At 54.2% G+C, this 15,153-nt stretch overlaps 1 protein-coding gene across 1 annotated transcript in view; it reads left to right on the top strand.

The window, feature by feature from the left end:
• The window catches only part of MYO5C (myosin VC), a 95,217-nt gene that overhangs the window by 33,307 nt on the left and 46,757 nt on the right, over nt 1–15,153 (top strand). Inside the window, exons 10-16 of the mRNA XM_008268992.4 lie at nt 108–373; nt 4,351–4,432; nt 7,093–7,233; nt 9,458–9,583; nt 11,682–11,765; nt 14,379–14,513; nt 14,924–15,021. Coding sequence (XP_008267214.3) covers nt 108–373; nt 4,351–4,432; nt 7,093–7,233; nt 9,458–9,583; nt 11,682–11,765; nt 14,379–14,513; nt 14,924–15,021 — 932 coding nt within the window. The remainder of the gene's footprint in view (nt 1–107; nt 374–4,350; nt 4,433–7,092; nt 7,234–9,457; nt 9,584–11,681; nt 11,766–14,378; nt 14,514–14,923; nt 15,022–15,153) is intronic.

The following is a 15,153-nucleotide window of genomic DNA, read 5'->3' as shown; positions in this document are numbered from 1 at the left end:
CTTACACGGGCCTGAGCGTGGGCCCCAGGTACCCCATCCAGGTGAGGTTGGGGGAGGATGTGGCTGGTGGCCGAGCGGCCCGACGTGGCTTGTGCTTCTTTTTGAAGGAGGAAGACACTCACCTGCAGGTGTTCTGTGAGCTCCTGGGCCTCGACAGTAGCCAGGTGGCTCAGTGGCTGTGTAATCGCAAAATCATCACAAGCTCTGAGACAGTGGTGAAACCCATGACCAGGCCCCAGGCTGTCAACGCCAGGGACGCCCTGGCCAAAAAGATCTATGCGCACCTGTTTGACTTCATTGTGGAGAGAATTAACCAAGCGTTGCAGTTCTCAGGCAAGCAGCACACTTTTATTGGTGTTTTGGACATTTATGGGTAAGATTCTCCTCGGTGAGCCCGTCTTTCCTCATGTCAATGTTGGGGTATCTTTAGATGGCGTCATTGCTGATCCTTCTGGGGTGCCTCTCACGAATTGATAATGGCCAACAGCAAGAGCTCCTCCCGTGCCCATGGGTTTCCATTACTTTCTCGCTCAGTCCTGAAACAGCTCTATAATTATACCCATTTTGGAGATGGAACGACTAAGGCTTAGACAGATTCAATAACTTGTTGATGATGAACCTCATGCAGTGCAAGGCTCTCACCCACCTCTCTCTCCCCAACGGCCTGCTGAGGCCTGGAGCTGTCGCATACCCTTCCTGCTCCATGGGAGAAGTGACAGCCACAGCAGGCTGCCACTGGCCCATGCTCACAGGGCCCAGGGGAGGCTCCCATGCAGGCCTGTCCCGAGCTGCCTCCCCACCCCGAGTCCTTTTGCATTCCTGAGTAACGGGGCCATGTGTTCACCCCAGAGCTGCTCCAGGAGCCCTAAAGCTCCACCTGCCCTAGAGTTTGGGTCTTTCTCCTCTCTGCCCAGCCCTGCTTTTCTGCCAGTCCAACTCCTGCTGAAGCTGCTGGAAGACGCACGAAGGTAGCCAGAGTGCCAGCAGGCGTGGAGGCGAGCTCTGCCGGGCCTGTCAGCTTCTCAGCCCCTGGCCTCCATGACCCAGCCCTTGCTTGCTCTCCCAGGGCCAGCCCTGCTTTCTCCATGGGGGTAGGGGAAGACTGGTCCCAGGAAGGCATCGCAGGGCCTTCGGCCTGCACTGGAGAGTCTGAACCCTCTGTGGCTGCCCACAGGGGAGCCGATGGGAAGAGAGTGACAGCCAGGCTGCTGGTCTTTCAGCCAGGTGGAGAGAGTCTGTTCCTCCTGTGGCTATGGCAGATGAGACAATGGCATGAGGGAGTTGCTTTGTTTAATCTAGATTCCCAGTTCATGGCCCAGAGCTGCCAGTGTCTGTCAACAGTTATAAAAGGCTCAGGCATTGCTGGGCGAGTTATTTACCTTGTCTCAGTCCAAGGCAAGATGGGAGTGACTAATGCAAGTTTAAGTAAACTGCAAATATTAATAGTCTGCTTCAAAAACCGTCTCTTTGAGTATGGTGGAAATGTGGGACTGTTATGCTATTCCCTGTTCTTTTCTAGGTTTTAAAAAAGACCTCTACACATAACCGCCCTTTGAGGCTATGTCATTTCATATTTTTATCCAGCAAGTATTTCTGTGCCAGACTGTCTTGAGGGTGATGGGTGAATAGAATACCCACTTGGTCCCTGGCCTCTAGACTTTAATTTTAGGTGTGTCGGGGTCGGGGGCGGGCAGGCAGGCAGGTAAGTAGAGGCGGGATGGTTCCTGTGAAGGGAGTGGGAGGGGCATGTGCTAGAGGTGAGCTGGATGGAGACAGCAGGTGCAGGGAGCAGCAGGTGAGGAGCTGGCAGGTGGACGGGCACCACTAGAATAAGGAGTTTGAATTCGCTGGTTTAGTGGACAAACCTGAGATAAGAGTATTTATAAATCCACAGGGACTTGCCAACATTTTTTAAAATCAATTTATTTATTTGAAAGGCAGAATAATGAGAGAGAGACAGAGAGAGAAAGGTCTTCCATCCAATGGTCCCCCAAATGCCGGCAACAGGTAGCCAGGGCTGGGCCAGGCCAACACCAAGAGTCCATCTGGGTCTCCCAAGTGGCAGGGACCCGAGTACCTGAGCCATCCTCTGCTTTCTCCCAGGTGCACTAACAGAAGCTGGATTAAGAAGTAGAGAGTAGGCTGGTGCCGTGGCTCACTAGGCTAATCCTCCGCCTTGCGGCGCCAGCACACCGGGTTCTAGTCCTGGTCGGGGCGCCGGATTCTGTCCAGGTTGCCTCTCTTCCAGGCCAGCTCTCTGCTGTCGCCAGGGAGTGCAGTGGAGGATGGCCCAAGTCCTTGGGCCCTGTACCCCATGGGAGACCAGGATAAGTACCTGGCTCCTGGCTTCGGATAGGCGCGGTGTGCCAGCCGCGGCGGCCGTTGGAGGGTGAACCAACGGCAAAGGAAGACCTTTCTCTCTGTCTCTCTCTCTCACTGTCCACTCTGCCTGTCAAAAAAAAAAAAAAAAAAAAAAAAAAGAAGAGAGTAGCCAGGAACTTGACCTGGCACCCCAGTGTGGGATGTGGGTATCCCAAGTGGTAGCTTAACCTGCTGCCCTGTAACACCTGCTCCACTGCTGAAATATATTTAAAATTTTAATTTAAAAATGAAATACCCCCTCCGACATCTAGCAGTAGCATGCTTGCTGCCTCCCACTACTCAGTGCCCCTCCACAAAACGCTAAGCTCCCCTCCAAGGAGCCAGCGACTCCCTTCCAGGTTAGCCCCGGCCCAGGCGCTTCTGCAGCTGGGGCGGGGGCGGGAGGAGAGGGCAGAGGCTGAGCACCCAGGGCCTGAGACCCGGAAGCCTCCCTGAAATCGAGGAAAGCTGAGGGTGTGGGCTCGGTGGGCGGAGCCCAGAGCCCACACAGGCTGTGAGCACCTTGTGCCGCAGAGGCTGGGGCTCAGAACCCTGGGGTTGAGCTCCTCAGCGCACCGGTGGGGAGACCCTGACCAAGGCCCCGCACGTGGGCGGGGTGACAATGCAGAGGAAGAAGCCCTGAAGGCATCGGACAGCCCTAGGCCTCCCGTGGGCGTGTTGCAGTGGGCGTGGCCTCTGGTGCTCAAGGCCTCCGATGCAGGCCTCTCCGGTAGTTTTGAACTGCAGTGCCGAGTGCACCGGTGTTTGCCAGTCTGCCCTGATCTGGAAAGCCCTGTGCTCCGCCCCAGTGGTGGGCTTCCCAGCGCAGCGAGGCCCTGTGGGTGCCCCTCCCCCAGCCTCCACACTGGCCTACCCCCTGAGGGGACAGCTGGGACGCCCCGACTGCGGAGCTGTGAAGGTCCTGCTCTCACTCCCTGAGTCACTGGAGCTGCCGAGAGGACAAAACGGGCCCTTCACCTGTCCACTAAGGTGCTGGCTCAGCCAAGTGAGACTGCGTCCTCCCAGGGGACCAGGGCTGGTGATGGCGGTCACTTCTTAGGATCAAGGTGCCCGGAGCTGGGGTGCAGTTGGCTGTCGGCACCACCCTCTGCGGCACCTTGTCCTCTGCCCCCTGCTGTGATGTGGGGCCACCCCACAGGGTGGGGGGAAGGGAGCGTGCGCACGTGCTGAGGCCTCATGGCAGGTGCACTCCCCTGGCCAGTGCCTTGTGAGGAGCCTGTGCTTACGCTGTGTTTCACAGGGTGGCGTCATTCACCCAAGAGGCCAGAGCATCTGGCTTCTCTGGGAATCTCATCTGATGTCCCAGCCTCTGTTCCTCCATGGCCACCATGGCAGGAGCTGAGGGGCAGCTGCCCTTGAGGATGCCCCCGTTTGCCATGGACCACACACCCTTCCCCACCCTGCTGCTTCCCATTCCATCGCCTGCCTGGCTTCCCTGCCTCCTGAGTTTGTTTGTAGTTCCAGAGTTAGAGAGAGGGAGGGAGGGAGAGACTGAAGGTGGGGGTGGGGCCGTGTCTGTCCTGCACCTGTGGGGTCAGCCAGGCTCAGGGGGTTGGATGACCTTGCCCTCACTGTACACACAGGCATCAGGCAATCTCACACCTGTGTTCTGCCACAAGCTGAGTGGCCTTAGTTGGGCGAGGTCCTTAACCGCTCAGTGCTCTAAAGCGAGGATAAAGACAGTGATGCCAGTGTTGCTGTGTGCGTTAAGTGATTTGCCACCTTGTGACGTGCTCATTTCAATGCCTGGCTTGGGGTAGGTGTTTCACACATAACTGGATAAGGAACAATGCCACGTGTAAACTCACTGCCCAGATAATAAAGCCAGAAGCTCAGGGGGTACGTTCACAACTTGCAGAAGGCAACAGACTTTTAAGCTATGAAGTTGATCAAAAAACTGCACACCCATAAATGAATGCATATACCCTACTTCCAGTTACATTTTAATTTGCTAAAACTGCATTTCAGTTTTGAAACCTTCGACGTCAACAGCTTTGAACAGTTTTGCATCAATTACGCTAATGAAAAGCTGCAACAGCAATTCAACCTGGTAAGTGACTCTTCTGCCTTCTCGTCCCTGTGTGTGCGTGAACGTGCAAAAACACTCCTCCCACTTCCAATTTCCTGATTATTAAAGGAGCAGCAGGCCGAGCATGGCGCCATCTTGTGGTGCTACTGTGGAACCGCACCCTCCCAGCTCCCCGCTCATCTCTTGAGCTGCCGGCCAACTTGGGGCTTGAGTTGATCACGCGCCACCCTTGCATGGAGTTTCCCGAAGGTTCTGCTTTCTTGGGAGCCTCTGCGTCTGTGCCCTTGCTGCTCTCTCGGCTTCGACCCTGGCGGAGTCCTGCTTGTTTTTTGAGATTCAGCTTCCCTGAGCACCGTTCCTGGTGCCTCCCTGTCCCTTCCTGGTTAGGAAGCCTTCCTGGGTGCTCGCCTGTATCACAGACCTGTGATAACATGGAATTATCACTGTTTGCATGGGGTTCTCCAAACAGACCTGGTCGCTGGGAAAGCCCAGCCTCGCCGCTTTTGGTGCACTCTGCCCAGTGCCTACTGCGACATGTGCGGCACTGAACAGTGCATACCTTGTGGGATCCAGGAATGAGTTTCTCCAGTGTTAACTTAGAACCTGGCACCTTCCTGATTCAGACCAGACAGGCCCTTTCCTGGGAACACACAAGAGTTGGATTCCAGTTTCTCCCCAGTGGGAAAATGTGTTTATTCGAAAACGTTGCTGTTGTATTAAACACAACTTTCACATCTCAGATAAATTCCCCCAATGCGGCAACTTTATTGGACCTCTCACAGTGCAAACGCCTTGTTCCCAACCCGAGATGGGTGAGGTTAGATGTGAGCTGGATATCGTCCTGTAGCAGCTGCGCCGGGAAAGCAGCCTCAGAGCGGCCATGACAGCTTCCTTCCTGCACGTGTGGCTGCATCTCTGCAAAGCCACGCGGAGCGCTAAGATGCTCTACGAACTCAGGTTCTCCCTCCCCGCTGCTTCCAGTCCATGAGCGAAGTGACACTTTGACAACCTGAGTCCCTCCAAGGAATGGCTACACCCTGGCTGAGGTCCAGCATCGAAACTTGTTCTCCCTGACAGCCCCTGCGGAGAACACAGCGGCCGTGGGCGAGAGCCTGGGCCTCCGCTCTCACGGAAGCGGGTTTGGATCTCCGCCTCACCTCCCTCTCCACGGACACCTCGGGCTCTGGGAGCCCCAGTCTCCCCATTTTAAAAAATGAGTCACTAGAATCCGGCAGATGCTGTTGGGAAGGGGTGACCAAACACCAGGTCCACCCAGTAAATCGCTTCCCTCTTCCATGCGTTGGAGTTAATCCAGGCATGGGGAGCAGAATTTCTCCCATTGCTCACTTCTGTTCCTTCAGCATTCACAAGGTTTCCTGGCAGTTTAGCCTTTGCTAACTGCAGCTGAGGGTTCTTCCCAGCACGGAATCAGCATGACTCACACGAGGCCACACTGCACCTGCTGGGGCTGCCCGCCCCCTGCACTCCAGGCCCTGTTCTTCCCCAAGGCACTCAGCCGGCTCCAGTTCAAAAGAACGCGAGGGAGACTCTGGACTGACAGCCTGCACCAGGGGCTGTAATTCTGTTCTTTTTCCTGCCCCGCCCTTCTTCTTCCCTGCCCCCCCCCTTCTTTTTCCTCTTCTCTTCTGTTCAGGTCGCCTGTCGAAGTGCACACCCCTGGGGCCATCAAACACCTGTGCACACAACCTCAGGGGCACTCCCCACCCTCGAGGCCTGCACCCCTGGCTGCTGCCAGCCCTGCCTGGGTGTCAGGGGCTCAGCAGGACCAGGCTGAGAAGCAGACTCGCCCGTGCCCCTCTCAGCCTGCTCACCCTCGGTGCTCTTCATGGGTCAGCCACCACACTTGAGCCTGTGTCCGGAGTGTGACACTCATCCCATCCTCTTCCTCCTCCTCCGCCTCCTCCTCCTCCCCCTCCCCCTCCCCCTCCCAGATCCTCTCGCTTGCCTCCCATGGGCTGCTGACCACAAAGAGCGTGTGCTGAGCCTGCCTGCTCTCCAGGCCTCCAGCCTTGCCCTCTTCAATGGCACCCCGCCCCCAGTCTCACCCTCAGAGGGTCCTCGCTGCCCCTAGGAAAAGACCACAGGACCTGATGTCCCTGGAGGGGGCGCGAGGCTCCCGCGTGATCTCCCCTCTGTTGTTGGCTCTGGTCTCCTCCTGTCCCAGGGTGCATTGCTCAGCCACCTGTTGAGCTTCTGAGCTGTTCCCACTGGGCTGCTTCTGCAGGGGGCTGTTCTCCTTGCCTCTCCCCTGCCTGGCCGCCCGCCTGCCAAACTCTCCTCCTCCTCCAGAGGGAGCCTGAGCCACATCTTCCAGGAAGCCTCCCTGCTACCCTCACAGCCCAGCAAGTAGCAAAGGCCTCCAAGTTGGGTTCTCATCCTGGCCTGCAGCCAGCCCGGCTGCTCCAGCTCAAGTCTGGGCGTGTCCCCAAGCAGCACTGGGGCAGAGAGTGGGGAGCAAGGCAGGGCTCCGGGACCACGCTGGGTGTGCTAGGAGGTGGGGACCTACTCAGACCAGGGAGGGGGTGGCCTGTGCCCCAGGGTCCCTGTATCTCAGCCTGCACATATCACGGCCACCATTGCCGCAGGTTTTTCCAGACGCTTGCGTCCTGCTGTTCCGAAGCCCTTGGTAATACTGGCTCTTACTTTCTGTCTTGACTCAGCATGTCTTTAAGCTTGAACAAGAAGAGTATATGAAGGAAGATATCCCTTGGACTCTGATAGATTTTTATGACAATCAGCCAGTTATTGACCTGATTGAAGCAAAAATGGGCATTTTGGAGCTGCTGGATGAAGAATGCTTGGTAACTTTTTCAAATATTTGGGTTCTTTTTCAACTTCTAGAGCCTTGTTTATTGGAAAGGCAGAGTAAGAGAAGAGGAGACACACAGGGAGAGATCTTCCACCCTGTTTCACTCCTCAAATGCCCACCACAGCCAGGGCTGGGCCAGGCCGAATCCGGGAAACTAGAACTCCAGCTGGGTCTCCCACGTGGGTGGCAGGTGCCTCCCAGATACATTAGTAGCAGGGAGCTGGATCAGGAGCAGAGGTCAGCCTCGAACTAGACACCCTGATGTGGGCTGCAGCTTAACCTGCTGTGCTACAGTGCCTGCCCCACTTTTTGAAGCTTCTGAGTATTAACAGATGAGCGTTTTGTCAAGTGACTTTATGTTTAGAAGCCTCCTTAAGAAGTCTTGGTGGCGTTGCCCACTTGGTCGGCAGGAGCCTCAGAGGGCTGGGGACCCTCCCGCCGGGAGCACTGCCCCTGGGCAGCGCACACCACCTCTTAGCTCTTAGGTAAGACCCAGCAGGGAGATGGCCCTTAAGGCTGTCTCCAGGTGTGCGTAGGGGACCATGAAAACGGCAAGTGACTCCGCTCCAGCTGTTACTGAGTCATGGGCATTGATTTTCTTTACTTCCTGTTCTTGTGAGTCACCCAGGAGGTGCAGCTGAAAAGCCAGCATCCTGTGACTGGGGAGATGTCCCCGGGCACTTTCTCTGTGTCATTCCCCTCTGGGAGGGGTAACATTGTCTCAGGGCAGCCGGGCTGTGGCCCCAAGAACAAACAGCCCAGGAAGGTTTAAGGCGTGTCTTTTGATGCTCAATCGTGGAATTTCTCCCATTTCCCAATACTTATTTGTATAAAAATCATCGTAATGTTGAAAGCTTGTGGGTGATTTCTTCCTAGAATTCTCCATTCCATAGCTGTACTCACAGATTCGCCTTTCTGGGGTCACCTGTGTTTGATATAAGTTCAAAGACAGGTGTCCACGCCCAGCGTTCTGGAATGTTCTACAGGGGTAGGGGTGCAGAGATCAAAGGAGCCCCTAGGAAGTGTGTGTGTCCACTTCACCCGCAGGTGACCACTGTCACAGTGAGGTAGTGCAGGGGTCACTGAGACACCCTGGGTGCTGTCAGTCACAGGGTCGGGCTGAGTGCAGTTGATGGTTTCACATTCACTAGAGTTCAAGGGCAAGTTTTGCAGCTGACTTAGTTGCAGAGGTAAGGCCTTAATTCAAGGGGGTGGTTAGGCAGGTAAACCAACGAAAATGGTTTTCCTGAAGGGGTGGGGTTGGAGGGCTACGCTCCAGTGCAAGGAAGAGTTATGTTCACAGAATGGAATGCGTGCTGTGTCTTCCTGACATAAAGTACTGCCTGTCTTACAGAAGTAAAATTCTTCATTTTTTAAAAAGATTTATTTACTTGAAAGGCAGAGTTACAGAGAGGCAGAAGCAGAGAGAGAGAGAGATCTTTCATCCACTAGTTCACTCCCCAAATGGCCTCAATGGCCAGAGCTGGGAGGTCTGAAGCCAGGATCCTGGAGCTTCTTCGAGGTCTCCCATGTCAGTGCAGGGGCCTAAGCACTTGCCATCTTGCACTGCTTTCCCAGGCACATTAGCAGGAAGCTGGATTAGAAGTGGAACAGCCGGGACTCATATGGGATGCCAGCGCTGCAGGCCGGCCCCAAATTCTTCAGTGATTGTATGGACATTTCCATTTATCTAGAATGTTTTATTGTTCCTAAAAGACATTGATATGCCCGCTTAAAGGTCACTTATTATGTACAATTATTATTTGTTGACTACTTATTTTAAAATTACCCTAAGGATTGGTAGGATAAGGGACAGATATGCTTAGAGGAGGCCTCGGTCTAGAGCAGTTCCCTCCGAGGTGGCAGGTCACCTGCGTTTTGGAATTAGTGCTTTTGGTGGATGGTGTTTGGCTTAGCGGTTAAGACACCCGCATCCCATAATGGAGCGCCTGGGTTTGATACCTGCCTCTGACTCCTGACCAGACCCAAGGGGTCTCTGCCACCCATGGCCGAGACTAGGACTGACTTCCTGGATTGGGCTTTGGCCCCTGTGCAACCCCGGATGTTGCAGGTATTTGGAGAGTGAACCAATGGAAGGGAGAACGCTCTCTCGCTCTCTCTCTCTCTGCCTCATACAAATGCATTTAAAAATTCTTGCTTTTCTATTTTTTAGTTCTCGTTTCTTACTTGCTATTTGGTGTGCTTTTCGTTCCCAGTTACCACATGGAACTGATGAAAACTGGCTTCAAAAGCTGTACAATAATTTTGTCAACAAGAACGCTCTGTTCGAAAAGCCTAGAATGTCGAACACATCCTTCATCATCCAGCACTTCGCTGATAAGGTACGGTGAGCGCGCCGAGCCACGCCGTCTGCCCGGAGCTGGAAGCGTCTCCAGGGGGCGGGCAGGCGGGAGCTCCACCACAGACAGCGTAGGCTTAGCCTGCAGGTCGGAGGCAGGAGCATGCGCGTGGCTGCCTCTGGGTGTCTGAGGATTCTTTTGTTTTAATGACAAAATACCCGACTTAGCGTTTCCTGTGAAGTCGTAAACCTCTTAGCAGTTAGTGTTTGCGATGCTACTGGGCTCATCGAGGCAGCGTGACTGTTCCTACGGTGAACGCTGTGTCTCTCCCGGAACTTTCCGTATGTTTTAGAACGGGGATGTATTTATTGTAATAACAGCATCAGTTAAGAGGATGGGTTTTCTAGGAAATACTTCTTTTCTTTTATATATGCCTTATGTGTTTACTAAACAAACACAGCTTTTATTAAAATAAATTGTTTTAAAAATCACATTATAGAAGAAACACAGATAAATCGCCATGACTGCTTGCTGTCAAGGCACCGGCTCATCATCTTCTTCACCTCCTCCCCTCCGTCCACTCTCAGCTGAGCGTGGCTCTTGTGGCCTGCCCAGGGCCTGCCCAGGGCCTAGAGACCAGGAAGAGCTGTCACTCATCCATCGCAGAGACGAGTGCCCTTGTCAGATCTGCTGCTGCTGCCCCAGGTGGTGGCAGCGGCCTAGAGAGCTGTGATCCCCCTGTAGGCTCTAGGCACATATTAAATGAGATAGAACTGAATACTTAGAGCTTCCCAGAGGAGCTATAGAAAAGGTACCCGTGGAATGACTGGTGCTGTCGAAGTACGCGCACCAGTAGTTGTCTTTTAGAATGTCAGGGTTCTGGTCTCATAGGGAAAAGGAAGAAAAGACCAGATTCCACCAGTAAACATGTGGGGTCTGTCTAGTTCCAGGGTCTGTATGTTGAATTATCTCACCTGCTACTTCCAAGAAGCCCCCCCTTAAAAGAACAAGCGGCGTGGTGGATGGACGATGGGTGGGCGGGAGTACGCCTCGTGCTGTAGCTTGCAGGAGCTTCTCCACCAAGGTGGCCCCAGGAACGGGGTCATCTTGAGGACAAGGCAGCTGTGCTTGGGGGTGGCGACCCCACCCACCGCCCCTCCCTCCCAGAGTCCCCAGCTGCAGCCCCGTGCCAGGGCCCCCCGGCCAGGGCAGCTCTAGAGTTGCCCCACCTTCCCTGTCGACACCTCTGGCTCTCACCACCATTCTAGAAGACTGTACCAGTGTCCACACACTCCCTCCACCGGGAGTGCCTACACACAGCCAGGGCTCCCGGTTCTTACCCACTAGCAAGGACACCCTACCCATCGCGGGGAGCAAAGTGAGCCCAGATGCCAGCACCCACAAAAGCCTGTTTGCTCATAGCCAGTTTTTTAAAATGAACTTTCTCACAAGTTTTTTTAACTTGTGAAAAATGCCCATCCCGTATTAAAGCCCACAACCCCAAGACATGCCCTGTGGGGATCTGGACGTGAGCGGCCACCCTGGAGGGACTCTGGGAGCCTCACTGATCGGAGAGGCTTGCAACTCTCCAAGTTCTAAGTGAGACTCAGGCAGGACAAGCACCTGCCCCGACCCCGACTTGGAGGGCTCAGTGGCCCTTGAAAGCCCGGCGGCCAGCTGGCCAGTTCGTCTTTCCTTTCTACCATGTTAATGCTGGCCTAGGAACACAATTTCCTTCTTCCTGGTGGCTTCCAAGGCAAATTGGATGCCGTGAGCCAGCTCTTTGTTGTCACCGCACACTCTGCAAGGCACAGCGGGTTACCTGGGGCCAGAGGGAACCCACAGGCCAAGGCAGGGTGGCCCGTGGCTAGCGAGACTCCAGGCAGGGGAGAGCCTGGCTCTGGGAACCCACAGGCCAAGGCAGGGTGGCCCGTGGCTAGCGAGACTCCAGGCAGGGGAGAGCCTGGCTCTGCGTGGGCAGAGCCGTCCCCAGCTTTCTGAGCTCACGTATTGTGAGCTTACTGTGGAAAACACAAGGGAATCTTTTGGGGTGAGATTGCCTTCATAGCCTCTTTATTCCCCTTTCTTTCCAAGCAGTTAAATGTAGACGTTGTCTGCTGTGGCCTCTCTCTCTGCCCAGGTGGAGTATAAATGTGAAGGTTTCCTGGAGAAGAACAGAGACACCGTCTACGACATGCTCGTTGAAGTCCTGAGAGCCAGCAAGGTTGGTGAGGCCTGGGGGGTGTCTGCTGTTACTCATGACGTCACTGACAGTGACGTGGATCGGCATGTGTCACAGAGAAGAGTAACAAGCGTGCGTGTGCACACCAGAGTGTGGCAAATGGTCCGGGCACTGGCAGGGTGCAGCTCAGAGTCCAAAAAGTAAGCATTTGGGGGCTGGCACTGGGGCATAGTGGGTAAAGCTGCTGCCAACATCCCATATGGGTGCCGGTTTGAGTCCCAGCTGCTCCACTTCCAATCAAGCTCCCTGCAAATGGCCTGGGAAAAGCAGCGAGGGATGGTCCAAGTGCTTGGGCCTCTGCATGCACGTGGGAGATGTAGAAGCAGCTCCTGGCTCCTGGCTTCAGCCTGGCCCAGCTCTGGCCATTGCAGCCATTTGGAGAGTGAACCAGTGTATGGAAGACCTCTCTGTAATTCTAACTTTCATATAAATAAATAAATAATCTTAAAAAGGCATTTTAGAATTGAAATGACAATAGGTTTCTCTCTCTCTTTTTTTTAAGATTTATTTACTTGAAAATCAGAGTCACAGAGAGAGAGAGAGAGAAGTCTTCCATCCGCTAGTTCACTACCCAATTGGCTGTAATGACCGGAGTTGCGTTGACCCAAAGCCAGGACCCTGGAGCTTCTTCTGGGCGTCCCATGTGGGTGCAGGGGCCCAAGGACTTGGGCCATCTTCCACTGCTTTCCCAGGCCATAGCAGAGAGCTGGATCAGAAGTAGAGCAGCCAAGTCTTGAACCAGCACCCATATGGGCTGCCACTACTGCTTCACCCAATACACCACAGTGCCAGCCCGGCAATATGTTTCTAGCATCTGGAAACCTTGTAAATCACTTCACACAAAACCAGAGATCAAATATGCAAATGACAGGGGGAAGGGCTAGATAACATAACCAATGGGGGTTGGGGGGTAGGAATCACAATTCATGTTTTGTTCATTCATTACCACATATTTATATAGTCGCTACCTGTGCCAGGTACTGACCTAAATTCTGGTTCACCAGCAGTGAACCAGGCTGGTTCTGGTTCCTGGCCTCATGGAGCTCACATCCTAGAGTGAGAGATGTGTGAGGAATCCCACCCCCCAACAAATAACCCAGGGAGTGAGGGGTGTAGGAGTGGGGCTGCTGCTGTAGCTACGTAAGGTTCTGGAGCACTCAGCCCTATGTGATGGATGGTGTCACCAAAAGACTCACTAAGGCTTTCTCTTTGCCACCTCAAGCATTCCACTATTAAAAGATTAAACATGTTAGGCCGGCGCCGCAGCTCACTAGGCTAATCCTCTGCCTACGGCGCAGGCACCCCCGGTTCTAGTCCCATTTGGGGCGCTGGATTCTGTCCCGGTTGCCCCTCTTCCAGGCCAGCTCTCTGCTGTGGCCCGGGAGTGCAGTGGAGGATGGCCCAAGTGCTTGAGCCCTGCACCCCATGGGAGACCGGGAGGAAGCACCTGGCTCCTGGCTTCGGGTCAGCGCAGCGCTGGCCGTGGTGGCCATTAGGGGAGTGAACCAACAGAAGGAAGACCTTTCTCTCTATCTCTCTCTCACTGTCTATAACTCTCTGTCTCTCTCTCTCTAACTCTGCCTGTCAAATAAATAAATAAAAAGATTAAACATGTTCATACATAACCTTCGTTTTTGCGATGATTTTGTTACTACATTTGTTTCCCCTCTTTTAAGAGATCCCAGTTCTTTGCTGATGTGCAGGCTTTTTGACAATTTCCCAGATGAGCCTTGGCACTTGGCACTTGGCACTAATGATCACAAAAAAAGGCCAGGCCATGACCACTGCAGTTATTAAATCCGACTCACGATACGGCGTTTATCCTCCATGTGGCCTGCCTCTTCTCTACATAAGTGGCTGACTTGATTCGTTCATTATTCACTCAGCCCCATGCTTACCCTGGCATCCACTGTGGAAAGTGAAAGCAGAACCTGCCAAATCTCAGACGGTCTCCACCGAGTGCACCTGCCAATGGAGATGGGAATTTCAGATTCATTCATTCCCCAGGGCCATGCAGGGTGTATTAGGGAGGGTTCTGCCAGGAAGGACACTGCCAATGTCTGCTTTGAAAGAACAGAATATGAGATTCACTCTGAGAGAAGAGATTTCAAAAAATAAATGGGGCGAGGCAGAAAGCATAAGGTACCTCAAAGAGGTACACATCAAAGGCGAAGAGAATCCAGCGCAGCTGGGCGTCACTTGTGTTGGGCCACCAGGGAAGGTACAGTGAAGGGGGTGGGACTGGAAACTCTGAACAGAACCTTGATCGACAAGTAGGGGTTGGGTCTGCAGGGACGGGAATGTGGGTGGGAAGGCGGAGAGACAGAGTGGGAGCCCAGGCTCCCTGTGGGAGTTATAGTGTTTCTGCTCCCTATAGACAGGCATCCCTGGAGGGGTCCTCTCTGTTCCCATTCCTGGGAAAGACGCCGTGGCTCATCCCTAGTGAAGATGACCTTCCTGTGTGAGAGCTGGCGGGAGAGGGTGGCTGGGGCAGTCGCTTTAGCCACTACTGGCTTGGATGGGCTGTTGTGAGCGTTTGTCTGGTTCATGCCAGCTGAGGACTGTGGGCACTGAGGTCTTCTTCGTCCCCTCCAGTTTCATCTCTGTGCCAACTTTTTCCAAGAAGATCCGGTTCCTCCTTCCCCATTTGGTGCAATGATCACGGTTAAATCCGCAAAGCAAGTCGTCAAGGCTAACAGCAAGCATTTCCGGACCACGGTCGGGAGCAAGGTACAGCCAAGGTGTCCAAGGGCGAGGGTGCCGGGGGCCAGGCCAGTCCCCGAGGACTCACAGGCCAGGCCTGGACATGGACACTGAGCCGCTTCCAACCCAACAGACGCACAGATGAGGGCAGCTCCTGGTCGTCTCCCTCAGCCTTCAAGGCAGCACACACTGAGCAAACTGGCCCCTGCCCAGCACCGCGATTTACCACGTTCCGAGCTCTCTGGGAGTGGTGGACAGAGCAGTGTTATGTCCAGAGCAATGGGACGTGCTAATGAGCACCGTCATGGGCTGAAGCTTCTCCTAGTGGGTGTTTGTGGGGAAGTCAGCCTTTCTTCTTGCTGTGCTGGGCTCCCTTTGCCTTGACCTCAGCACTGAGTCATCTCCGAGCGATGCTGACCTCTGGCCCTGTTTCCCAGTTCCGCAGCTCTCTGTACTTGCTGATGGAGACCCTCAACGCCACGACCCCTCACTATGTCCGCTGCATCAAGCCGAATGACGAGAAGTTGCCGTTTGAGTGAGTGTCCTTGCACGACATAGAGCAAGAACGCTGCGGCAGCAACCTCTGTGTGGAGCTGGAGAACTCGCTGAGAGTTGTCTTGAAGTCTATTGGGTTTCTGGGTTTCTTTTTTTTTTGGCTCGCAATTGG

Source organism: Oryctolagus cuniculus, chromosome 12, assembly GCF_964237555.1.
Source record: "Oryctolagus cuniculus chromosome 12, mOryCun1.1, whole genome shotgun sequence".
Lineage (NCBI taxonomy): Eukaryota > Metazoa > Chordata > Mammalia > Lagomorpha > Leporidae > Oryctolagus > Oryctolagus cuniculus.
The sequence above is the reverse complement of the archived record's forward strand: the minus strand, read 5'-3'. Positions and strand labels throughout refer to the sequence as shown.